The following is a 27,771-nucleotide window of genomic DNA, read 5'->3' on the forward strand; positions in this document are numbered from 1 at the left end:
TTAGAGTCCAAAGTTATAATCCATTAACCGAAACACACACTTTGCCAAGCAATAGTGTGAGGAGATGACAAGGTCTTTTAGTCCATTGAAGCTTGGCAACAAGGCTGGATCGAAGGCTTGGTTCTTGGCTGAGAAACAAACTAGATTCTTGGCTAGACAAGACTTGATACGAGGCAAACAAGAAGCAAGAACAAGGTCCGTGGTGAGGTCCGCGGAAAACGTGAAACAAGGCAAGGCTTGGAACTGGGGTTACGAAGTCCACACACGATCTCACTCCTCAAGCTGACGAGTTGACTCTGCAAGGTTTCCTTTGCGGCAAAACACCTAAATAGGGTCTCGTTTCCCTCCAGAAGAACACTTTCCCTGGAGAACGAGAAGTGAAACCCAACTCCGTCCAGATGCATGACTCCTTAGAATTTCCCAAGGGAAGCAGACCTAATCAGCTAATTGTTTGGCTGCGATTCTGAGGCTCCGGCGATTCGCCTCCCTAGCTCCTCTATCTCTATTATAATTGTCCTTTCGAGAAAACGGGGGAGAATTCTGCCCAAGGCTTGTTTGGCTAACTTCTTGAGGGAAAACATCCTCCAGGTGCAGGGGCTCCGATTCTGTGTGAACCGGTGGAAATCCCAAGTTTTCCTCTTCGTCTGCCACAATAGTACTAGGAACGGGACTACAAGGCCCATGAGACATCACACAAAATTTGAAACATGTTCTGTTCCTGGTTTGAAAATGTTATTTCCTATTTAATTGTGCGGTTCTTGCTTTGAAAGTAGTTGTTCTACTCCAGAAACTTTGTTTTTGTGACTTCCACAAAGTGTGCTTAATTGAGACTCAATGAGATATTCCTTTAAAAACCAGAGCAATATAGGCTGCACGAAGTTTTTGCAGTTTAATAAACATTTTCCATGTTTTTATGATAGAACCTAATTAGGAAATGACGTTTATAACCCCGGAACAAAAATTGTGTTACATAGTTGTTGTTAGTTTTCCGGACTGTGTGGCCAAGTCTAGAATCAGGAAAGTAAATAAAGAGCAACACTCAGAAAATAGGGGAATTCCAGAAAGGAAACAATCAGGGCCAGCTAACACCTCCCAACAAAAGATTGCCCCAAGCAGGAAGTAGCCAGGCCTTGAAGCTGCAAGGCCATTCAATGCTAATCAAGGTGGCCAGCTGCAACATTCACACTTGTCTCAAACACACTTGTCTCAAACAAAAAGTTCTTTCTCCCACCCTGGACATCATTATATATATATATCCCTCCCCCACTTGCCTAGTTTCCAACAGACCTCACAACCTCAGAGGATGCCTGCCATAGATGTGGGTAAAACGTCAGGAGAGAATGCTTCTGGAACATGGCCACACAACCTGGAAAACTCACAGCAATCCAATGATTCCGGCCATGAAAGTTTTTGACAACACATGTTACATAGTGTTATTTTATTTAATTACTTTGGCTCCAGCCCTATATTGCAAGATCTCAGAGTGTTGTACCTTTGAAGCAAGTTTAAAATAATACAATAAATATAATACAAGCTGGGAACACATTAAACCAATGGCTCCCAAATGTTTTCAGCAATTGAACCCTTCAGAATACATTTATTTTGTGCAGAATTTTGTATAATCAGAATACAGCCCGAAAGACATACAACAACCCCACTTTCTGGATCATTTTAAACTCATTCAGATACTTCTCCCAATTTGCTGTAGAGCATCTAGTTTTTTGAGTAAATTTTACTCTGTTATTCTTGAATAATCTCCCAACATCTTGCATCTCAAAAAGTATTAAGTAAAAAAAATTCAAAAAAATCAGTGTGACAAATCAACAACAAATGTGTGACTAGTCACTCTAAACCTCATAAGAAATAGTTATAGCACAAAATATTTGTTAAAGAGACTTTAAATCAAATAGTTGGCCTCATATAGTTTTGTTTTTAAATTTGATTTTTAAGGTTTTTCATTGAACCCCTGCAAGGCTTTTGTTGAACCCAAACTCTGGGAAAAAGAGTTTTGAAACTGCTGAATTAAACTATTACTGTATATATTCAAGTATAAGCCTAGTTTAAGACTGAAAAAGCCCCACTCGGCTTATACTCAGGTGAGGGTCCTGGTTGGCTTATATTTCAGTCAGCTTATACTCGAGAATATATGGTACATTTATTATTTTTCTCTATTATTATTGGTATTGTTGCATTTATTATTTTTCTCTATTATTGTTGCTACTATTACATTTATTTTACTCTATTTTTATTATTATTAATACATTTAGTATTTCACTCTGATCTTATTATTATTATTGCATTTATTGTTTTACTCTACTTAATATTACATGTATTATTTTACTGTATTTATTATTATTATTATTATTACATGTATTATTTTACTGTATTATTATTATTAAAAGGATGCATAAGCACATTTACATTGAAGAAGATGAGAATAATGATTTGATCAGAGTTGGACAGTCTTATCTTAAATGTGAGCTTTATGTAAATATTCAAAAACATTTAGCCTACTGATGCCTCAATTAATGTACATTTATTGGTATCTGTTTTTATTTCTGAAATTTACCACCCTCGGCTTATACTGGAGTCAGTGTTTTCCCAGTTTTTTGTGTGTGGTAAAATTAGGTTCCTCGGCTTATATTCGGGTTGACTTATACTCGAGTATATATGGTATGTTGTTTTTGTCGTTAATGCAGTTTAACCCTATTTGAACTGCCATGGCTCAATGCTGTGGGGTCTTTATATTCCGCCCTTCTTTCTCACCCCGAAGGGGACTCAGGGCGGATTACAATGAACACATATATGGCAAACATTCAATGCCAACAGACAAACAACATACAGTATAGACAGACACAGAGGCATTTAACATTTTTCCAGCTTCACGATTCCGGCCACAGGGGGAGCTGTTGCTTCACCAGCCACTAGTGGCTATACTTCCTCATTCCTTTCCTCGTGTTTTGCTGGCAGTTTTATGGTGTTGTAAATTAGTTAAATTAGCCTCCTGCATAAAGCGTACCTAAATTTCCCTACTTGACAGATGCAACTGTCTTTCGGGGCTGCATAGGTCAACAGCAAGCCGGGCTATTTAATGGTCGGGGGTTTAACCCGATCCAGGCTTTCAACTCATGACCTCTCAGTCAGTAGTGATTTATTGCAGCTGGTTACTAGCCAGCTGCGCCACAGCCCGGCCCGGATCAGAAGGTTTAAGGCTTCTGATCCGCGTGCTTGAAATACTGCATTTTTGAGATGCCTTCAATCCATGTTAAGTGGTCAGTGCAGATGTGCCCTTTGCCATCCAAACCCTGACCCGGCTCTCCTTCCAGGCGGCCCCCGGCTACCACATGGCCAAGCTGATCATCAAACTCATCACCTCCGTGGGCCACGTGGTCAACAACGACCCTGTGGTGGGGAACAAGCTGAAGGTCATCTTCCTGGAGAATTACAGGGTCTCCCTGGCGGAGAAGGGTAAGGCTGGCCTCTTCTGAGGTTCCCGTGATTATATTGTTTACTTTCGTCTATCCCCAGCGTCATCTAGGTTTTGGAGCAACTAAGGCCCGGCTGCTTTCTCCTTTCTCCAGCTCTGAGAAGACATTCTTCACCATGTCCAACTGGCACAACCCTGGCAAATTTTGTTGTCGAAGGCTTTCATGGCCGGAATCACAGGGTTGCTGTGAGTTTTCCGGGCTGTCTGGCCATGTTTCGGAAGCATTCTTTCCAGCGTTTCGCCCACATCCTCAGAGGTTGTGAGGTCTGTTGGAAACGAGGCAAGTGGGGTTTATATATACAGTAGAGTCTCACTTATCCAACGTAAATGGGCCGGCAGAATGTTGGATAAGCAAATATGTCGGATAATAAGGAGAGATTAAGGGAAAGCCTGTTAAACATCAAATTAGATTATGATTTTACAAATTAAGTAAGTAAAAGTTTATTTGTATAGCACCCTCTCTCCCAAAAGGGACTCAGGGCAGTTTCCAATATAAAACCAGCATAAAACATTGTACAATAAAACACTGAAAACACTATAAAACGCTATAAGAATACAAAAAAAACAACAACACAACAATTGACTAAAGCAATCACATAAACAGAAGCAATATAATCACTCAAATAACATATGAATCACAGAAGAAGAAGAAATTAAGCACCAAAACATCATGTTATACAACAAATTTGGCAGAAAAAGTAGTTCAATACGAAATAATGCTATGCAGTAATTGCTGTATTTACGAATTTAGCACCAAAATATCACGATGTATTGAAAATATTGACTACAAAAATGCGTTGGATAATCCAGAACGTTGGATAAGCGAGTGTTGGATAAGTGAGACTCTACTGTATATATCTGTGGAATGATGCCCAGGGTGGGAGAAAGAACTCTTGTCTGTTTGAAGCGAGTGTGAATGTTCCAGTTAGCTACTTTGACTAGTATTAAATGGCCTTGCAGCTTCAAGGCCTGGCTGCTTCCTGCCTGGGGGGGAATCCTTTGTTGAAGGATATATATAGAGAGAGCAACACTCATAAAATGGTGGAATTCCAGACAGGAAACAAATCAGCTAACAGGCCAGCTAACACCTCCTAACAAAGGATTCCGCCAGACAGGAAGCAGCCAGGTTTTGAAGCTGCAAGGCTATTTAATGCTAATTGCAATATTCAGAGTTGCATCCAACAGAAGAGAGTTCTTTCCCCCCACTCTGGACATCATCCCACAGAGATATAAACCCCACTTGCCAAGTTTCCAACAGACTTCACAACCTCTGAGGATGCCTGCCATAGATGTGAGCAAAATGTCAGGAGAGAATGCTTCTGGAACTTGGCCAGACAGCCTGGAAAACTCACAGCAACCTGGCTAATATCTTTGGTCAGGTTCTCTTTGTGGTCCTTTCTTTCCTTCTTCCCTTGCTTTTCCGCATAACCTTTCTTCCCTTTTCTTCCTCCCTTTCTCTTACCTTTTTTCCCTTTCTATCCTCTCTTCTTTCATTCTTTCTTCTCTTCCTTTTCTCTTCCCTTCTTTCTCTTGAAGTCCAAAATACACAAAGGGCCAAAGTTCTCCCATGCCTGCACTATCAGGCCATGTAGGAGCCTTTGTGGGTACAAACCAACATGCATACATGGACTTTTATAGAGAACGACACATTGGCAGATGGATAGAAACGTAAGTAGATAAATAGATTTATATAGTCCCTCTAGCTGTACCCGGCCACGCGTTGCTGTGGTGAAGTCTGGTGGTATGGGAAATAAAGTATTGAGGAATTGGTGGTAGTTAAGGTCAAGGGTAAAGGTTTTCCCCTGTAGAGTAAAATCTCACTTATCCAATATTTGCTTATCCAATGTTCTGGATTATCCAACACAGTCTGCCTTTTAGTAGTCAATATTTTTGTAGTCGGTGTTTTAAATTCATTGTGATATTTTGGTGGTAAATTTGTAAATACAGTAATTATTACATAGCATTACTGCGCATGGAACTACTTTTTCTGTCCAATTTGTCGTATAACATGATATTTTGGTGCTTAATTTGTATAACGATTACCTAATTTTCCTGAATCCCTTCTTTTTATCCAACATATTCACTTATCCAACGTTCTGCCGGCCTGTTTATGTTGGATGAGTGAGACTCTACTGTATATTTATAATCTTATATTATCTGCTTAGAACTGGATTATATGAGGCCCCTTCTACACAGCTGGATAAAATGCACACTGAAGTGGATTATATGGCAGTGTGGACTCAAGATAATCCAGGGTGGAAGGGCCTTGAGTCTACACTGCCATATAATCCAGTTCAAATCAGATAATCTGTATTTTATAGGCAGTGTGGAAGAGGCCTAAGTGAGGCCTAAGTCTGCCTGTCCCCTGGACTGAGTGGGTTGCTAGGAGACCAAGTGGGTGGAGCTTAGCCTTCTAACTGGCAGCAATTGGATAAAAACAATTATTCCTCTCCCTCTAATTAGGACTTTATTTTTCTTTTCTTTTTGTTGTATGAACGTAGAGGCGTGGATGAGGGGTTGTGCTGCCAAGTTTAGTGTTTCTGGGATGTGTAGTTTTATTGTTTTGTCTTAGGCTGAAATTTCATTACCCTTTTATATATATAGATTAATGGACATTGCACTTAATAAGTAAAACAACCACCAAACAAAGGTTTTTCAGCACTTCCAAAACTGCCTTGTGTCCCAATCCGGGTGGCAAGTAAAGCATGAAAAAGCATCATGATGATAACGACCTTTATGAGCAGAACTGTCGGTGTAAATAATAGCCATAGAAATGCAAAACTTGTGGGTATGTGGGTGAGACAATCCCTGCTCATAAAGTATGTGATGAAAGATCAGAATTTCCTCATCAGGGTTGTATTGCATGTCTGCAGTGTAATGACAGGCTCATAAATTAAGCGGGTATTGATATTCTGAAAGTAATTTCTTTATATGTAATATAGTTTGAAGTAACTTACTCTCAGGTAAAGTTGTAGAAACCAGATTTATGTTACATTCCTTGTGAGTTACACAAGAGTGTATATGCACATACATTATTGTTCTAGGCTCATAAATTAAGCCATGTAGGTGGTAATGAAGGATCCCAACCAGTGCTCCCAAAGTGTGGCTTCTCTGTGTGTGGCCTTGTTTTTATTGGATGTAAACATTGCAAGCTGGGCATGAGGTATCTTCTACAAATATGGTTTCTTCCTGGCAGTGATCCCGGCCACGGACCTGTCGGAGCAGATCTCCACCGCCGGCACAGAGGCCTCGGGAACCGGCAACATGAAGTTCATGGTCAACGGGGCCCTGACCATCGGGACCATGGATGGTGCCAACGTCGAAATGGCGGAGGAGGCCGGGGAGGAGAACCTGTTCATCTTCGGCATGAGGGTGGAGGACGTGGCCGCGCTGGACCGCAGGGGGTGAGTGGGGATGGAAGACTGACAGAAGAGGAAGGGGAGCAGGAAAGTGTTCATGAATCAGAGGGGCAGTTGGAATCTGAGGAGGAGATTTTGCAAGTACCCACTTTTAAGGAGAGGCGAAACACAGGAGAGATGTTGTTCAGCTAGAATAGCTGCCAGAAATGCAGCTGAGAAATTAGGAACTGCCCTACTAGCTGTGAGGGGACTCAGGGCTATAAAGCAGAAGCAGGTGCAGCCAGCTCTTGCTGGCAACAAACTGACTCTAATGCCTAAGCCTTTGATCCCCTTGTGCCTGCTTCAAGTCTGCATCTGGGAAACTGCTCCTAAGGATTTATTGCTCTTTCTTTATCTGAAGTAAGACTGCTATTGATTTGGGAATTTATCAGCGACTAAGAACTGTACTTACTCTAATACTTCCTTGCTTCATTTTGCATTATTCCACTGAGTGTGCTGTACTTTATGTTTTGCGGAAGTAAAGCAGTTTTCATTTACTTACCATATTGTTTTAAGGCTGTTCTTGAAAGACAAAACAGGACAGAGACAATGACAAGTGTATTCATTCTAGAGTGTAGACCAGGCATGAACAAATGTGGCCCTCTCTCTAGGTTTTGGACTTCAGCTCCCAGAAATCCCAGCCAGCTTTCCAGCTGTTAGGAATTGTGAGAGATGAAGTCCAAGACACCTGGGGGAGCGGAGTTTGAGAAGCACTGGTTTGGAGTATAGCCATTAGTTTACCTCATCAAAGCTTAAAGTGGAGTTGCACCTGACTACATGTCAAGGTGGGCTTTAAAAACATCAGCTCTGCAGCACCCTGATTTATTGGTGATCCTTTGACTCTCACCAATTCAGACTGCTTCCCGTCCAGAGAAGCAGTACCGACAAATGACACCTCAGTCGCAAATCAGCTGAAGGCAGCAGTTCTGAGGCTTTATTCCATATATACAAGGTTAATTTACAAGATACAAAGTCCATCACTCGTTGCAGACATGCTTTCTCCTTGCCGTTCAGCAGAGCACACACACTACAGATAAGAGCACATTCCACAGTAGAATGACGAACGTCCTGTCAGGCCGGAAGTCACGACCTATAGCAGGGGTCCCCAAACTAAGGCCCGGGGGCCGGATGCGGCCCTCCACAGTCATTGACCTGGCCCCTGCCCTGAACCTTAGACTTAGGGTTGACCTAAGTCTACTTGGTCTTTGGAGGTCTCTTTTGCTTACCTAGGGTCTTATGAGATCGTCTAGATGGTCTTTGAAGGTCTCTTTGCTTAGCTATGGCCTTATGAAACCATCTAGATGGCTTTTAGAGGTCACTTTCCTTACCTATGGTCCTATGAGACCATCTAGATGGCCTTTGAGGGTCCTTTTCCTTACCTATGGTTTTATGAGATTATCTAGATGGCCTTTGGGGGGCCCTTTTCTTACCTATGGTCTTATGATCATCTAGATCAGGGGTCCCCAAACTAAGGCCCATGGGCATCCAAGGTCATTGACCTGGCCTCTGTCCTAAACTTTAGACTTAGGGTTGACCTAAGTCTGAAACGACTTGAAGGCACACAACAACAACAATCCTAATTTTGGACTATTTCATCCTAGTCCGCCCCCCCAACAGTCTGAGGGACCGTGAATCAGCCCTCCACTTAAAAAGTTTAAGGGCCCCTGACCTATAGGCTGCAGCAGGCTATCACTCAAACTGGCCTCCTGCCATTAACTTAATATGCTGGAACACATGTCTGGTATACACAGTTACAAACAGTAAAAAACACTTGATTCATCATTTCATCCTTACACCCAAAAATAAACCAACACCACATTGTGTTCACCCTGTTACTGAATACAGGATAAACCCACATGTGTGAGTAGATCAATAGGTACTGCTCCAATGGGAAAATAACGGCACTCCATGCAGTCATGCCAGTGGCCTCATGACCTTGGAGGTGTCTACGGACAACGCCGTCTCTTCGGCTTAGAAATCGGACACAACTGGACTTAACATCAGGGGAAACCTTTACCTTTACCTTTTATTTATTACTTACAGTTTCCCCTTCCACATTTGTTGTTTTCACTTTTGTGGATTTGATTATTCATGAATTTGATTATACCGGAATCAAAGCCATAAATAAAGAACAACACTCAGTAAGAAGGGAATTCCAGACAGCAAACAATCAAGTGCCAGTTAACACCTCCCAAACAGAGGATGCCTCCAGGCAACAACACTGAAAATAATATAATAATGAAACTTTATTTATATACCACCCTATCTCCTCAAGGGACTCAGAACGGTTTCCAACACAGCAGGAAACGTACAAAAAGTTAAAGCATGCAGCAATTAAAACATTATACACATAAACAGGAATGCATAAAACAATAGTCATGAAAAACATAACCAAGAGTGTAAAACCTAATGACAGGGCTCCATCGATGATTGACTTTGCAGCTGCAAGGCTACTCAATGCTAATCAAGGTTGTCAATTGCAACATTTACACTTGCTCCAATGTCTAGGAATGTCTAGGAATTTGAGCACCACAATTATCTGGAAATTGAGTCTATAGCAGGCATGGGCAAACTTGGGCCCTCCAGGTGTTTTGGACTCCAACTCCCACAATTCCTAACAGCCTACCGGCAGTTAGGAATTGTGGGAGTTGGAGTCCAAAACACCAGGAGGGCCCAAGTTCGCCCATGCCTGCTATAGAATCTGTCAGCGTGGTGTCAGGGTGTGTGTAGAGTGGGTTTCTTCAAAACACCATCGATCATCTGCACACCAGCACCCTGATGAATTGGTGAATCGGCTGCCTCACCAATTCCTCTGTTCAATGTTAGACTCTAAGACATGTATAGTCTGAAGTCCAAACACTTATTTCAATATCTATAATACATATTTACAAAGCATAGCAAAATCCATCGCTCTGAGCTGGCATTCTTCTATAGCCTCTTCGCTCGGCAAGCACAGCTCAACACACAGAGATAAGAAAGCACATTCCTCAGTCTGCAGGAAGTTCTGACTTCCAAAGCCGGAAACCATGCCTGATAGGTCATAGCAGGCTGTCAGTCTAACTAGCCTGCTGTTAACTGTTTCATTGCTGAAACCCACACTCTTGCAAAAACAGCAGAAACACTTGATTTACATTTCATACACATACAACCATAATCCAACAGAGTCATGCAAGAAGACCTAGAAATTCATAGAGAGGTGTTCTCTCAGGTTTAGAATTTTGCATTCTTTAATGCATTGCCTCGGGAAGCTGTACATAAATAAATGACTTTGATATAAGATCTTGTGGAGGTTGGATTTCCAAAAGGGATTTTCTTAGAAGCACCCTTTCCCGTTCTGGTCTTAAAGCGCCGTCTTCCCGCCGGTTTCCCTCCAGGTACAATGCTCAGGAGTATTACGACAGGCTCCCCGAGCTCAAGCAAGTGATGGACCAGATCAAGAGCGGCTTCTTTTCGCCCAAAGACCCCGACATGTTCAGAGACATCGTCAACATGCTGTTCCAACATGACCGGTCAGTGCAGAGAGATCAATGTATTTTTCCCTTACAAGATATCTCTTGTCCAGAATACCTGGAACCAGAAGTGTATTTTGGATTATTTACTTATTATTTATTTACAGTATTTATATTCCGTCCTTCCTTCTCACCCTGAAGGGGACTCAGGGTGGATTACAGTGTACACGTACATGGCAAACATTGTGCCATATGAACATAGAGACAGAGACAGACACAGAGGCAATTTAACCTTCTCCAGCTTCCTGAGGGTATGCTCGATTCCGACCACAGCTGCTTCATTATCCACTGTGACGCCGAGTCCTTGGATACTTCCTCATTCCAAACGCTGCTGGATGATTTTTATGGTGTTGTAAATTAGTTAAGTGGGGCCCTGGTGGCACAGTGTGTTAAAGCGCTAAGCTGCTGAACTTGCAAACCAAAAGGTCCCAGGTTCAAATCTCGGGAGCGGAATGAGTGCCCGTTGTTAGCCCCAGCTCCTGCCATCCTAGCAGTTAGAAAACATGCAAATGTGAGTAGATCAATAGGGAAGGTAACGGCGCTCCATGCAGTCATGCCGGCCACATGACCTTGGAGGTGTCTATGGACAACGCCAGCTCTTCGGCTTGGAAATGGAGATGAGCACCAACCCCCAGAGCCGGTCACGACTGGACCTAACGTCAGGGGAAAACCTTTACCTTACCTAAATGAGTTAAATTAGCCTTTCCACATAAGTGGTACCTAAATTTCCTACTTGATAGATGCAACTATCTTTCGGCTTGCTTAGGTCAACAACGAGCAGGGCTATTTTTTTATTTTAATGGTCGGGTGCTCACTCCAACACAGGCTGGCCTCGAACTCATGACCTCTTGGTCAGAGTGATTTATTGCAGCTGGCTACTAACCAGCCTGCGCCACAGCCCGGGTGCTCAAATGCTTGGATATACGTAATGAGATATCTTGTGGATGGGACCCAAGTCTAAACGATAAGTTCATATTGTTGGAGTTCAATGCCCACTGCCCAAGTCTGCAGTCCTCAATGAGGAATCATTAGTTAGCTTAGAATAGGCTGAGGTAAATCTCTCAAACTTCTGAATGCCACTTGGGATGTATATATCTTTTCTCCTCTCTAATACTGATTGGTTATGTAGAATGGATACTTTGCAGGTGAACGTCCTTTGTCTTTGACTTGTACTTTTCCATTTTGGTGTGTGTTGTGTGTTTCGAGATCTCTCTCTGCTTGTGTGTCAGGAGAGATGTGAACCCTGGAAGAGATGGGGTTAGTTAGTGTAGCTCAGACCCGGTTCTTTACTATTAAGAAATGTAGTTATTATTTTTGTAAATAAACCTTTTGTAATTTTAAAGATTGAACTCCGGATCATTGCCTCCTGAGCACTAAATTCTTTTACAGCCATGTGGCACTTCATGCTCTGCTTGCTGTGAGCTGAATGCTCAACCATAAGTATCCTGCTTTTGTATTATTGTGTTTTGGGAGTTTTCCCTCACACAGAAAATCCTAACACATATTTCATAGACAACTTATTCACATAGCACCAATTTTATATTTTTGCAATATTTTAAATAATTTTGCGCATGAGATAAAATTTAAGTACAGTAGAGTCTCGCTTATCCAACATAAACGGGCCGGCAGAACGTTGGATAAGCGAATTTGTTGGATAATAAGGAGAGATTAAGGAGAAGCCTATTAAACATCAAATTAGGTTATGATTTTACAAATTAAGCACCAAAACATCATGTTATACAACAAATCTGGCAGAAAAAGTAGTTCAATACGCAGTAATGCTATGTAGTAATTACTGCATTTACGAATTTCGCACCAAAATATCATGATATATTGAAAACATTGACTACAAAAATGGCTTGGATAATCCAGAGGCTTGGATAAGCGAGGCTTGGATAAGTGAGACTCTACTGTACATTGAACTGTCATAAAGCAAAGGTGTCACTCACTCAACCACCTGTGCGGACAGTTCTGAATTTTGGAATATTTTGTATTTGGGAATTATGGATAAGGGATGTTTGACCTGTATCAAGGGATGATTGACCTGCTGTATCAAGAAGACTGTTACTGTTCTTAATTCTCTCTTTGTTGGGTATTTTTACCTCAATGTCCAGTCCATGTATAAGTAGAAGCTAGCTCAGGTTATCTTAGTAACTCTAGAGTTCACCTGATTTGAACAGGAGACGCACAAACAGCGGAAGTAGTTTTCCAAACCAGGAGTCTGCAAAAAACACATTTTCTCCCTCTTTCTGCTCACAACAAATTATTGGATGTCTCTTTAACAAAACAGCAGCCACACTGATCCACACAATATTTCATTTGCTATCCCAATTCATACAAATACCATCCAATCAACTATTGCATTACTTCATCCTTTTTGCTTGGGATTACTTCATAGTTACATCAGACAATGAATTGCCTCATGGTTACATCGATCACTGAGGTTTGCCTGATTTTACAATTAACCATGAATATGCTTGACTTACATACAATTTCTCTCTTTCTTCTTGATTTTGCTCATGGACAGGTTCAAAGTCTTTGCAGACTACGAAGCCTACGTCAAATGTCAAGACAAAGTCAGTCAGCTCTACATGGTAAGCAAAGTCTGGGGAGTGGTATCATTGTGGCAAGACTTTGGGTGGGCAACCAAGCATTGGATGGGGAGTTCAAGAGAAATATTGACAAGCTGGAAGGGTAAGGAAGGATGCATTTGCACTGTAGAATTATTGCAATTTGATGACACTTTGATTGCTATTGCTGAATGCCATGGAATTCTGGAAACTGTAGTTTTACAAGGTCTTTAGCCTTCTTTGCCCAAGGGTGCTGCTACCTCACCAAACTACAACTCCCAGGGTTTCATACCATTGAGCCGTGGCAGGTCAAGTGGTGTCACACTGCATCAGTTCTACAGTGTTGATGCAGCCCAAGATAATCAAAGACCTGGAAACCACAAGCCCTTTGAGAAATGGCTTAGGGCAGAGGGTTCTCAAACTTTTTTGGCCATGGAGCCCTTTTTGAAGCAAAAAATTTCTCATGGAGCCCCAAGTAATGTCTATATATTATATAGCTTGGGGACCCGGCAATGCCCGGGTTATTTGAAAAAGGCATTATTTGTCTTTGAATGTTATGTATTCTCAGTTTGGAGTGGGCGAACTACAATTCCCAGAGTCGTGGATCAATCCTCCCCAAACCCTGCCGTATTCAAAGTTGGCCATTTTGGGTCTGTAAACCAAGTGTGGTCCAGATGTGTTGTTGCCTGGTCATCGCCTGGTTGCAGTGCTCTCTGGAAGGGGGTGAACTTCTACAACTCCCAGATTCCAGGGGCAATTGCCCCAAAACATTTGTCAGTATCCACAGTAGGCTATGCTGAGTCTGTGTGCCAAATTTGGTCCAGATCCGTTGTTGGCTGGGTTTAGTGCTCTTTGAATGCAGGTGAACTACAACTCCCAAAATCAAGGCCCATTCCCACAAACCCCTGCAGTATGTTCAGTTGGTCATGAGGCTTCTCTGTGCGAAGTGTGGTTCCAGTCCATTGTCGGTGGAGGTCACTGTTTCACTGGATGCAGGTGAACTATAAGTCCCTTTTCCCCAAAGTTGGTTATGGGGGCTCTGTGTGCCAAGTTTGGTCCTGGTCCATCATTGGTGGGGTTCAAAGTGCTCATTCATTGCAGGTAAACTATAAATCCCAGTACCTACTACTCCCAAATGTCCAGGCCAAATCCCCCCCAAACCCACCAGTGTTCAAATCTGGGCATATCGGGTATGCAGTGCAAGTTTGGCCTAGAGCCATCATTGTTTGGGTTCATAGCGTTCTGGGTGTAGGTGAACTACAACTCCTATAAGTTCCCCAGTAGGAGTCACAGGGCTCTGACTTGATGCAGGGTGGACTACAACTTCTACCATGAGGAGTCAATCCCCCAAACTTGTCCAGAAAGTGTAGTTGTGCTGTGTTTGTTCTGCAGACAGATTGGAAAGAGAAGGGCAGTGGGCGGGGCCATGCAAATTCCACAGCAATGGAGAACCCTGGGATGCCTGCCTGTGGTGGAGGACAAGGCACAATCTAGGATGAAATGGTCCCATTCCTTGGGTGGTGGGCCATAGTGTTTGGGGAGGACATTGGCAGGAGTTGGGCTACATGTTCATGGCGCTCGCTATAACCACAATGTCAGTGGAAAAGAGTGACTTGGTGGCTCCTCAGCACTGGGAACTAGAGGCCGGAGGCTGTCTGTGTAAACAGACACCTGTACCACATACACACATACGGGTTTTCACTTTTATTGTGGATATAGATATAGATAATAGATATAGATAATAGATATAGATGTATGTATATCAGGCATGGACCAGGCCAGTAGTTGATGGATGGAGAGTGTTTGTGTGAACTAATTCACATAGTGCCAAAAAGTATTTCAGTAGATGACCTCCTGGGGCTATCCAGTCCTTTAACACACTGTGCCACCAGGGGCAAGGCTATTCATTGCTAATCAAGGCGGCCAATGGTAACATTCACACTAGCCTCGGACAGACAAGGATTATTTCTCCCACCCTGGACATCATTCCAGATACATAAACCCCATTTGCCTAGTTTCCAACACACGTCACCGCCTCTGAGGATGTGTGCCATAAATGCAGGTGAATCGTCAGGAGAGAATGCTTCTGGAACATGGCCAGACAGTCCGGAAAACTCAATCAAGGGATCATCTGCATACCCATGTTGTGGGAGATGAAGTCCAAAACACCTGGAGGGAGATCCCAAGTTTGCCAATGCCTGGTATATAGAAATCAGACATTTGTCCTGGCGTGGGTTGGATTTCTAAGAGTTTGCTTCCTTCACAGAACTCCAAGGAGTGGACCAAGATGGTGATCCGGAACATTGCCTCCTCGGGGAAGTTCTCCAGCGACAGGACCATCAAGGAGTATGCGCGGGACATCTGGGGCGTGGAGCCCTCCGACCTGCGCATCCCCCCTCCCAACGTGCCCCGCGACGTGGCCGACGAGATGCTGGCCAACGACGCCACGGGGAAGCTGCACATGTGAATCGGGGAAGGGAAACACGTCCTTGTCATTGCCTAGTGAATAACAGTAGTAGATGCTACCTGCTGTTTCTCTATCTCGCGTGTAATGGGAGGGGATTTGGGCGACTCTGCAGAAATGCAGATCGGTTGACGTGTGCATGCTTTGCAGATTTTCAATTTGGTTTCAGTGCGGCGCAAGAGTTTATCCCATTGGAATCTCTGGGTCTCTGCAAAACCAGTTTCCATGATCCTAGAGAGAGAGAGATGGGTGTGGGAAGTCAAACATTTGCTATCTCAACGCTCTTTGGAGGTGATAAAATGGCAAGTTATTGTGACTCTCATTGCTCAGAGTTACTCCCTTGAGAGTTTAGCATCTAGTTTGTCTGAATCTTTCCAAATTGCCCGACCAATGTGCTTTACAAAATATACCCTGCGGTATATAACCGGTGCAGTATGTCTCAGGTGCTACTACGTTTCTTCGGGAAATTGCCATTTGTGGGCTCAGCAGCTACCAGCTCGGTTCACATCTATCTGTGCAAAGCATCCAAATTTTTGACAGAGCCCCAAAACATCTCTCTTGTGTTGTTACCACCCATTGCACACTGCCTAGTTGCTTCCAATGTAGGATCGTACATTCCTGGAAAAAAATATATCTGCATGACAAAAATAAAACAAAACCCACATTTGTCGCCATCACAGTTTCTTTTATTAGTATAATAATTATTATTATATCCGTGGCAGGTCTGAAATAGAAAGCTTCCTTAATGGTGTGTGAAGATGTGACGTGGTCTCAAAAGCTGTTGGCAGGTTTGGCAGGATGGGTGTCACTTAATGCTCTTGAGGAAATTTCTGTTGGGGAAGAAAAATAAATCAGTTTAGTCAGAGACACTGTTATACAATGTCCATAGTTGTTTGGCTTTCCCAACCTTTGGAACATTGAAAAGAACACTTGATATTGTTTTACGGTCTTGGGAAACCCCTGCATGAAAATAATTCTATCTTCAGGGTTGCTGTGAGTTTTCCAGGCTGTATGTATTAGGGAGTGAAAATAGCGGAACCAGTAGCGTCCAGTTAACACCATGTGCAAAGAAAACTCACACCAGGCAGAGGAATTGAAAAGAACAGAGGAACTTTACTCTTGCTTGTTGAGTTGAAATATAAAACAGTTCTGCAATTGTACAATGTCCATGTAGTTGCATAAGATCAATAACTAATCAATCAGCGTTCAATATATATACAGCATAGCATATTCAAACTGCTACTTGACCGTAGCTATAGAGAGCCTGCCTTTTTCTGTGCTCTCTCTTGAAGGCCAAATTCCCAACTGACAATCTCAGCCATCTGCCAGCAAACAGATACATTGTTTTAGGCATGGCTTTGCCTCTGCAAAAAGCTGAGCTCTTTTGCAGAGTTCTTTTGCAAACGACTTTGCAAGGATTTGTTTACACACACACACACACACAGAGCAATTTGGCGCAATAGTATGGCCATGTTCCAGAAGCATTTTCTCCTGACATTTTGCCTGCATCTATGGCAGACATCCTCAGAGGTTGTGAGGTCTGTTGGAAACTAGGCAAGTGGGGTATGTATTGTATATACTCGAGTATAAGCCTAGTTTTTCAGCCCTTTTTAGGGCTGAAAAAGCTCCCCTCGGTTTATACTCGAGTGATGGTCCTGGCCGGCTTCTATTCAGGTCGGCTTATACTCGAGTATATAGGTATTCAGTCTTATCTTATTAAAGTCTTACTATCTTAAATTACAGTTTTATATAAATATTCAAAAACATTTAACCTACTGATACCTCAAATAATGCAATTTTATTAATATCTTATTTTATTTTTGAAATTGACCCATAGCTGCTGCATTTCCACCCTCATCTTGAGTCAATAAGTTTTCCCAGTTTTGTGGTAAAATTAGGTGCCTCGGCTTATATTCGGGTCGGCTTATACTCGAGTATATACGGTACACACACACACACACACACATATATATACAGTAGAGTCTCACTTATCCAACATAAACGGGCCGGCAGAATGTTGGATAAGCGAATATGTTGGATAATGAGGAGGCATTAAGGAAAAGCCTATTAAACATCAAATTAGGTTATGATTTTACAAATTAAGCACCAAAACATCATGTTAGACAACAAATTTGGCAGAAAAAATAGTTCAATATGCAGTAATGCTATGCAGTAATGCAGTAAATACTGTATTTATGAATTTAGCACCAAAATATCATGATATATTGAAAACATTGACTACAAAAATGCATTGGATAATCCAGAACGTTGGATAAGTGAGTGTTGGATAAGTGAGACTCTACTGTGTGTATATATATGTATATATATATATATATCTGTGGAACGTCTATGTTGGAGGAAAGCACTCTTGCTGTTTGGGCCAAGTGTGAATGTTGCAATTGGCCACCTTGATTAGCATTGAATGGCCTTGCATCTTCAAGGCTTGGCTGCTTCCTGCCTTGGGGAATCCTTTATTGGGAGGTGTTGGCTGGCCCTGATTGTTTCCGGTCTGGAATCCCCAGTTTTCTGAGTTTTGATCTTTATTTACTATCCTGATTTTAGAGGTTTTTTTAATACTGGTAGCTAGATTTTGATGCTACAAGGCTATTCAATGCTAATCGTTGTTTTATTGCGTTGTTACTGTTATTTGTTTGTTTTATCGGGCCAGGCCCCATGTAAGCCGCCCCGAGTCCCATCGAGGAGATGGGGCGGGGTATAAAAATAAAGTTATTATTATTATTATCAACACAACGACGTTGTATGGCACAGCAAACAAGATAGATATGCTGGATTTCGTTTCGCAAAACCACAAGTCGAACACTTCCCAAGTGTCTAGGACTGTGTGATGTAATTTCTGATGATGTGTGCAGATCCCAGTAGGGTGGCCTTTTGCAGTTGGCAGATGGTGATTTTGTCAATGTCTATTGTTTCCAAATGCCGGCTGAGATCTTTTGGCACAGCACCCAATTATTATTATTAATAATAATAATATTATTATTAATTATTATTATTATTATTATTATTATTATTATTATTATTATTATTATCATTATAATCAATTGCAACATTCACACTTGCTTCAAACAGACAGGAATTCTTACTCCCACCCTGGACATTATTCCACAGATATATAAACCCTATTTGCCTAGTTTCCAACAGACTTCACAACATCTGAGGATGCCTTCCATAGATGTGGGCGAAACATCAGGAGACAATGCTTCTGGAACATGGCCAGACTCCTGGAAAACTCACGGCAAGCCAGTGATTCCAGCCATGAAAACCTTCGACAATTAATTATTATCTACAGCTTTAAAATGTTTAATTTTTTTCAGTCTTAATCTTTGAAAGACTCCCTAATCCTACCAATCTATTCCAGTTCTACGATTCCACCAAAGCGGTGGTGAGCTCTGGGCATACTTACTTGAGAATAGACGCGAGTTCGGGGTTGGCGGCAATGTGGTCGTGGCCCAAGCCCATGGCGGCGGGGAAGGAAATAAACTGGACGTTGTCTTTCTTCTCGGAGGCGTTGTGGGCTATTTCAAAGAGCTGCGAGTGTGGAAAACATGGTTGTTTTGAGTGTCAAGACTTCTAAAACCCAAGCAGAGTGCGGGAAGAAATTTTTCCCGGACTATAGAGTGGACATGGGCAAACTTTGGCCCTCCTTCCAGGTGTTTTGGACTTCAACTCCCATCATTCCTAACAGCCTCAGGCCCTTTCCATTTCCCCCTCAGCCGCTTAAGCGGCTGAGGGGGAAATGGAAGGGGCCTGAGGCTGTTAGGAATGATGGGAGTTGAAGTCCAAAACACCTGGAAGGAGGGCCAAAGTTTGCAGTCACTTTCACCACCCAAATACCTCTAGAAATTACCTTTTTCCCCAGCTGTACAGGTATGACTTTATCATCTTCGGAGTGTAAGATCAAGAGAGGACTGGACAAGATTTTGACACTGCAAATGGAAGGAGAAAAAAAGAAATTAGAACTACATTTTGAGGGTTTTTTAATGTTATGTTTAATGTTAATGTAATGAACCAGGTATATTATCCTGTGGCAGAAATCTTATTTGGTTCTTTGACCATCTAAATCAGGGGTCCCCAAACTAAGGCCCGGGTGCCGGATGCGGCCCATTGAAGCCATTTATCCGGCCCCCCATGGCACAAGGGCAGAAGGGGGTTGGGCTAAATGACCTAAGGGGTCTCTTCTTCTCTTACAACCCTTTTATTATTATTATTTTATTTTATTATGACATAATAGGGTTGTAAGAGAAGAAGAGACCCCTTAGGTCATTTAGCCCAACCCCCTTCTTACAACCATTATTATTATTATTATTATTATTATTATTATTATTATTATTATTTTATTATGACACAGCAAACTAGATAGATATGCTGGATTTCGTTTCACACAATCACAAGTCAAACACTTCCCAAGTGTCTAGGACTGTGTGATATATTTTCGGATGATGCATGCAGATCCCAGTAGGGTGGCCTTTTGCAGTTGTCAGATCGTAATTTTGTCAATTATTATTATTTGAAATGCAACAAGGTGAGTTCACATCAGACATTCTGCTGGCTCTTGTATTGGATCACACATCGGACACTTCCCAAGTGTCTAGGACTGTGTAATGTATCGGTGAATAATGCGGGCAGATCCAAGTAAGGTGGCCTTCTGCAGCTGACAGATGGTAATTTTGTCCGTGTCGATTGTGTTTAAGTGCAGGCCAAGGTCTTTAGGCACTGCACCCAGTGTGCTGATCACCACTGGGACCAACTTGATTGGCTTGTGCCAGAGTCTTTGCAGTTCGATCTTTAAATCCTCATATTGTGTCAGCTTTTCCAATTGTTTCTCCTCAATCCTGCTGTCCCCTGGGATTGCAACATCGATAATCCATACTTTGTCTTTTAATTGAGTATTATTATTATTATTATTAACATTGAGGCTGGGTGGCCATCTGTCAGGGGTGTTTTTCTTGTGCTTTCGGTGCACAAAGGCAGAAGGAGATTGGACTCAATGTCCCTAAGGGTCTCTTCCAAACCTCTTTTTATTGTTGCTGTTGTTGTTGTTGTTGTTGTTGTTGTTATTATTATTATTATTATTATTATTATTATTATTATTATTATTATTATTATTACTCGGCCCACTATAGTCCGGCCCTCCAACGGTCCGAAGGATCATTAACTGGCCCCCTGTTTAAAAAGTTTGGGGACCCCTGATCTAAATTATAGAGGAGGTAGAATATTTTGGCGCCGGAAAGACATTTTCATCTCAACCTAAAACATTTCTGGCTACAGTCCCGTCAACGACGTTGTTATCGTGTGCCTTCAAGTCATTTCCAACTTATTCTATTCTACTGTCTTTAAATCTGGAATCCTCTATATTCTATATATATAAAATGATAAAGTTGTTTGCGCAGTGACTATAACAACAAAACTAAACATCCCAGAAATACGAAATTTGGCAACACAATGCAAAAGGCCTGCCTCCAGGTTACAACAACACAACCACACCACAAAACCACAATCCAGACCCACAAAACTCACAACAACACATCATGCGATAACAACACAACTAAACGCCCCAGAAATACAAAATTTGGCAACACAATGCAAAAGCCTTGCCTCCCAGTTGTAACAACACAACCACACCACAAAACCACACAGGACCCACAAAACTCACAACAACACATCATGCGATAACAACACAACTAAACGCCCCAGAAATACGAAACTTGGCAACACAATGCAAAAGCCTTCCCTCCAGGTTGTAACAACACAACCACACCACAAAACCACAATCCGGACCCATAAAACTTACAACAACGCATTGTGACTATAACAACACAACTAAACGCCCCAGAAATACGAAACTTGGCACACAACTAAACGCCCCAGAAATATAAAACTTGACAACACAACACAAAAGCCTTTTCTCCCGGTTGTAACAACACAACTACACCACAAAACCACAATCCGGACCCACAAAATTCACAACAATGCATCGTGACTATAACACAATTAAACGCCCCAGAAATACAAAATTTGACAACACAACGCAAAAGCCTTGCCTCCCAGTTGTAAGAACACAACCACAACACAAAACCACAATCCGGACCCACAAAACTCACAACAACGCATCATGACTATAACAACACAACTAAAAGCCCCAGAAATACGAAACTTGGCAACACAACACAAAAGCATTCCCTCTCAGTTGTAACAACACAACCACACCACAAAAACACAATCCGGACCCACAAAACTCACAACAACGCATTGTGACTATAACAAATACAAAATTTGACAACACAACTCATCCTCCTCCCCAATCCCTACATTCACACTTGGCCTCCAAAAAAAACAATTATAGTAATAACAATGACAACAACAACAACAATAAGAATCAACACCATCACAGGCAAGAAACAGCCAGGCACTGAGGCTGAGAGGCCAGTCAGTGCTACACTGGGCCTCCAAAAAACAATGCAGTAGCATCTAACTTATCCAACCTTCATGACCACTACAACAACAATAATAAACACCTACACAGGCAAAACAAAAAAAAGACTATTGTACCACAATAAAAATATAAACCGCACTCAGCAGAATCAGACATTACAACTAACAACAAACCAAAGACAACAGGGATCTCAAGCAATTATCAATCAACACAAAAATTGAAGAAGGTAACAGACTTCAAATACTACTATTAATGTGAGTATAAAGAAGGTGGAGGTCACAGCATAAATACAACCTAATGTAGACTGACCAACACCACCAGACTCAGACACAGCAACGCGTGGCCGGGCACAGCTAGTCTATATATATAAATGTGATGTGCGTTTTTCCCATGGAGTAAACAACGAAACCACTGAACCAAATCACACCAAATTTGGCCACAAAAGACATAGTCAGCCAATCTATGTCTTTCAGTCAAAAAACCCTAGAAATATCTATCTATATATATAAAAGGGTAATGAAATTTCGGCCTAGGACAAAACAACAAAACTACACGTCCCAGAAACACTAAACTTGGCAGCACAACCCCTCATCCATGCCTCTACGTTCATACAACAAAAAGCTCCAGCTACTCCAGAAAACAGCCAGGCTTTGAGACTGCAAGGCTGTTCACTGCTATTCCATAAGGATTCCCATAAGCCACAGCAACGCGTGGCCGGGCACAGCTAGTCTATATAAATGTAATGTGCGTTTTTCCCATGGAGTAAACAAAAAAACCACTGAACCAAATCACACCAAATTTGGTCACAAAAGACATAGTCAGCCAATCTATGTCTTTCAATCAAATAAACCCAGAAATATCCATATTTATATAAATGTATTGTGCTTTTTTTCCCATGGAGTAAACAACAAAACCACTGAACCAAATCACACCAAATTTGGCCACAAAAGACATAGTCATCCAATCTATGTCTTTCAATCAAATAAACCTAGAAATATCTATATCTATATATATATAAATGAAATGTGTGTTTTCCCCATGGAGTAAACAACAAAACCACTCAACCAAATCACACCAAATTTGGCCACAAAAGACATAGCCAGCCAATCTATATCTTTCAATTAAATAAACCTAGAAATATCTATCTATATATAAATGTAATGTGCGTTTTTCCCATGGAGTAAACAACAAAACCACTCAACCAAATCACACCAAATTTGGCCACAAAAGACATAGTCTTCCAATCTATATCTTTCAATTAAATAAACCTAGAAATATCTATCTATATATAAATGTAATGTGCGTTTTTCCCATGGAGTAAACAACAAAACCACTCAACCAAATCACACCAAATTTGGCCACAAAAGACATAGTCTTCCAATCTATGTCTTTCAATCAAATAAACCTAGAAATATAAAGTCCAAATTAAAAAACCCCGCCAAAAACACAAGGCGGGGAGTGGATGAGGAAGAGCCGTTCTCCCCCTGGCTGCCAGTCAGAAGGGTAGCCCCCGCTTCCTTTAGGCCCCGCCTCCTTCGTGTCATGGAAACAGACCTCTCAACCTCTGAGGATGCCTGCCATAGTTGTGGGTGAAACATCAGGAGGGAATGCTTCTAGAACATGGCCATATCGCTTGGAAGACTCACAACAACCCAGAGATTTTGCCCATGAAAGTCTTAAACACCACATTATTATTATTATTATTATTATTATTATTATTATTATTATTATTATTATTATTATTATTATGGAGCCTCCGGTGGCCTAGAGGATAAAAGCCTTGTGACTTGAAGGTTGGGTTGCTGACCTGAAAGCTGCCAGGTTCGAATCCCACCCGGGGAGAGCATGGATGAGCTCCCTCTATCAGCTCCAGCTCCATGCGGGGACATGAGAGAAGCCTCCCACAAGGATGGTAAAACATCAAAAAACATCTGGGCGTCCCCTGGGCAACGTCCTTGCAAACGGCCAATTCTCTCACTCCAGAAGCAACTCCGGTTGCTCCTGACACGAAAAAAAAAAATTATTATTATTATTAACTTGGGAGGATGGAACAGAGGATGCAGCAGGGGAAATGCAGGACAGAAAAGGTAAAACAGCAGCACAGGAATATCTGGCTACTCCAAATGAATTCAAATCTGGATAGCCATTTGTCAGGAGTGCTTGGATTGAGTGCTTTTCCTGCATGGCAGGGGGTTGGACTATATGGCCCTTGGGGTCACTTTCCCGATAAGTTGAGAAATGCCTGATAGCTTAAGCTTAAGCGGCTGAGGGAGGAAAGGAAAGGGCCTGAGGCTGTTAGGAATGGTGGGAGTTGAAGTCCCAAAACACCTGACAGGAGGGCCAAAGTTTGCCCATGCCTGGTCTAAAGACTCAAAGGAGGCAAAGCAGTCTGACTATTTGTGACAGCCATCTCCATACACACAAAGCACAGTAAAAAAATGTTTTTGAAGTCTGCCGGACAAAGAGAACAATAAGGCAAGTGTGCCTTTCATGGCTGACCGCATCTCCATCAAGTTGCCATCAATAGCGCTCTGAAAAACAAACTGCTATGGTTCCAGCACAAACGCAGTCTCAATGAAATGGTGCAAGGCAAAACACTGGCACTTCTCATTTTTGAAAAAGCGTGTGTTTATATGCATTTTCTTTCTCTATTTTACAGGGACGGCCATGAATAATCCTCCACCGTCCCACCTTTTAAAGCTGCTTTTCAAATGCCCCATTCCCATTATTAGTGAGTGTGTATAGCGGAACCAGCAGCGTCCAGTTAACACCATGTGCAAAAGAGTCAGACCAGGCAGAGGAATTAAAAGAACAAAGAAAACTGTACTTGTTGAGTTGAAGTCAAATAAACAGTTCAGCAATCGTACAATGTCCTTGTAGTTACATAGGATCAATAACTAATCAATCAGCATTCAATATACCCAGCATAGCATATTTTAAACTGCTACTTGACCATAGCTAGAGAGCCTGTCTTTTCTGTGCTCTCCCTGCAAGCCCAGATTCCCAACTGACAAACCCAGCCATCTGCCAGCAAACCGATACATTGTTTGAGGTGTGGCTTGCCTCTGCAAAAGCTCAGCTGCCTTTTTGCAGAGATCTTTTGCAAGCAACTTTGCGAGGATTTCTTTTACACACACACACATAGCAATTTGGCGCAATAACCAGCTCCTTCGCTTATTTCAACTTCTGCAAACTGAATTTAAAGTTTGAAGATACAGTAGAGTCTCACTTATCCAAGCTAAACGGGCCAGCAGAAGCTTGGATAAGCGAATATCTTGGATAATAAGGAGGGATTAAGGAAAAGCCTATTAAACATCCAATTAGGTTATGATTTTACAAATTTAGCACCAAAACATCATGTTATACAACAGAATCAACAAATCAACAGAAAAAGTAGTTCAATACGCAGTAATGTTATGTTGTAATTACTGTATTTAGCATCAAAATATCACAATATATTGAAAACATTGACTACAAAAATGGCTTGGATTATCCAGAGGCTTGGATAAGCGAGGCTTGGATAAGTGAGACTCTACTGTAGTTTGAATTTGGTTAATTCAGCAGAAGAGGAGCAAGATGTTTTCCCCCTTCCCAGTAAGATCTAGCAAAAGTTAATGGTGGTAGTTGTTCCCAACTTTTTTCGTTCTTCCTCCTTTATAATCGTTGCCAAATTGTTCACTCCTTAATATGGCTTGGATACTTGGGCCAGTTTTCATTTGTGAAATGCTGGAAGGCATGCAGTTTCCATCCCCTTTGGGGAGACAAAGCGGGGTATAAATAAACATAATCCTCATCATAAATAATCATATATGCATGTCTTCCAAAGATAACACCCACTCACTGAACATTATTCATTATTATGAATCACCACATGGGTCCTGGGGTGATGAGAGGTAAGAAATAAATATGATACATACAATAGCTACATATATACTTAGCCAGGCAGATGGATAGATGGATGGATGTAGGGAGAGAGGAATTATAAGGGAGACAGACAGACAGGCAGACAGATAGATACATACATAAATGGATGAGTGGCTAGATACATAGACCGAAAGAAGGAAGATGGATAGATAGTGTTGCACTCCAGGCCTGGAAACCCCTATGACCACTGCACCACACAAGTTTCCAGGAATATATCCAAACAGTTTATTGTAAAAACATTAAAAGCATATAAAAATCAGCAATAAGGAAGGAAGGTAGTATACAGTAGAGTCTGAGTTATCCGACATAAACGGGCGGGCAGAATGTCAGATAAGCGAAACTGTTGGATAATAGGGAGGCCTCAGTTCCAGGTCTCTCACCTTCTTCTCACCAGTCAGACCACTTAGGCATCCAGCAAAAGTGGCACCGACAAAAACGACAGCTCAGTCGTAAATTTTCTGCTGATCCCAGCGGTACTATAGTTTTATTTACAAGCTATATACAACTCTAAACACCATCGCTATCAGGACACATGTTCCCTGGCAAGGGCAAAGCATGGCACGTCCTCTCAGTTCGGGAGTCTGCTATCAGTGCTAGCAGGCACCTCCCAACATTGCACAGTTCATGACGAATGTTCCGTCCACGCAGTTGAAACGGAAGTCTTGACCCATTGGCCCTGCAGGCAATCAATCAGGGCTGGCATGTAATTAACTCCTGTGCTGCTGGAAAGCTTGCCGGAACACATAGAGCAACAATTGAATTTAACATTTCACACTCTAACACCAAAAAACACTGACAGTGCTGGGTACTTGCCAGGAGGGACAAGACTTTTCCCTCCTGGCAAGCACCTGGTGCTTGGAGAGGCCCGGTGTGCGTTGCTGCCTAGAAAAACAGCTGTTTTTCTAGGCAGCAACACACACCGGGCCTCTCCAAGCGCCAGTTGCTTGCCAGGAGGGAAAAGTGTGCATCAACCACGTCTCGTCTCTGGGCAGGCACCCAGCTTGGAGAGGCCCGCTGTGTGTTGCTGCCTAGAAAAAACAGCTATTTCTCAGCAACATGCAACAGACCACTCCAAGCCCCAGGTGCCTGCCGGGAGGGGCGAGATGCGGCTGGCGCGTCGAATAATATGGATTATCGGATAAGCGGAAGTTGGATAATTGGAACTCTATTGTATAATCCAAAAATATTTAGCAAAACAAGCAGTAATCTAAATGTCTCATAAAACTCCAAAGGTGACAAACTCCAGGAACAGCCAGGAATTACAGATACAGCATAAATCCACAATCAGGAAGATATAACTAGTAAAACTTGAGCAGGAATACATGAACAGAAACATAGAAAACTTCCAGGATATATGAAATCCAAAATCAAGGCTTGACTTGAACAAGAGAACTCCGGCTTAGCTTCTCACTCTAACACAGCGTTGCCTGAACTGCCTTACAATAAATAACTTGTTGTTTAATAGCCACCCATGAAAGCATCACATCTCCCGTGAATTTTCTCCCTAACTTTGCCACGTAATACTCTATTTTCAGCTCTGATTTTGTAAACCAAGACTTTTGTTGAGCTCCATAGCTACAGGTGGACTCTCCTGGGAACCCTCCTTATCACTCAGCTATTCACTCGATTCCTTATCTACTATTGACTCCTCGGATTGGCCTGAGGCCCTGCACTTTCTGAGCCAGTTTTCTCACAGAGAGAAACATCATTTCCCAGACCTGAATTTCCCAGACTTGAGAGCCCATCATTTTGTGCTACAGGAATGCCCAAAACCTCTCTAAATCCTCAGCTGATCTATAACAGATACAGTAGAGCCTCACTTATCCAAGACTTGCTTATCCAAGATTCTGGATTATCCAAGGCATTTTTGTAGTCAATGTTTTCAATATATCATGATACTAGCTGTGCCCGGCCAGGCGTTGCTGTGGCTTTTTTTAGGTGGTTCCGTGTCTTAGAGGGGGGGAATCC

General features: G+C 42.1%; 2 protein-coding genes across 2 annotated transcripts in view; one reads left to right on the top strand and one right to left on the bottom strand.

The window, feature by feature from the left end:
• The window catches only part of pygl (glycogen phosphorylase L), a 107,040-nt gene extending 90,938 nt beyond the window's left edge, over nucleotides 1-16,102 (top strand). Inside the window, exons 17-21 of the mRNA XM_062968698.1 lie at nucleotides 3,327-3,468; nucleotides 6,684-6,891; nucleotides 10,260-10,394; nucleotides 12,922-12,988; nucleotides 15,231-16,102. Of these exons, the coding sequence (XP_062824768.1) occupies nucleotides 3,327-3,468; nucleotides 6,684-6,891; nucleotides 10,260-10,394; nucleotides 12,922-12,988; nucleotides 15,231-15,431 (753 nt within the window). The 3' untranslated portion in view covers nucleotides 15,432-16,102. The remainder of the gene's footprint in view (nucleotides 1-3,326; nucleotides 3,469-6,683; nucleotides 6,892-10,259; nucleotides 10,395-12,921; nucleotides 12,989-15,230) is intronic.
• The window catches only part of abhd12b (abhydrolase domain containing 12B), a 55,035-nt gene continuing 43,356 nt past the window's right edge, over nucleotides 16,093-27,771 (bottom strand). Inside the window, exons 11-13 of the mRNA XM_062968699.1 lie at nucleotides 19,294-19,372; nucleotides 18,850-18,974; nucleotides 16,093-16,258 (exon numbers count right to left, since the gene is read on the bottom strand). Coding sequence (XP_062824769.1) covers nucleotides 16,234-16,258; nucleotides 18,850-18,974; nucleotides 19,294-19,372 — 229 coding nt within the window. The 3' untranslated portion in view covers nucleotides 16,093-16,233. The remainder of the gene's footprint in view (nucleotides 16,259-18,849; nucleotides 18,975-19,293; nucleotides 19,373-27,771) is intronic.

Source organism: Anolis carolinensis, chromosome 1 (assembly GCF_035594765.1).
Source record: "Anolis carolinensis isolate JA03-04 chromosome 1, rAnoCar3.1.pri, whole genome shotgun sequence".
NCBI classification, from domain to species: domain Eukaryota; kingdom Metazoa; phylum Chordata; class Lepidosauria; order Squamata; family Dactyloidae; genus Anolis; species Anolis carolinensis.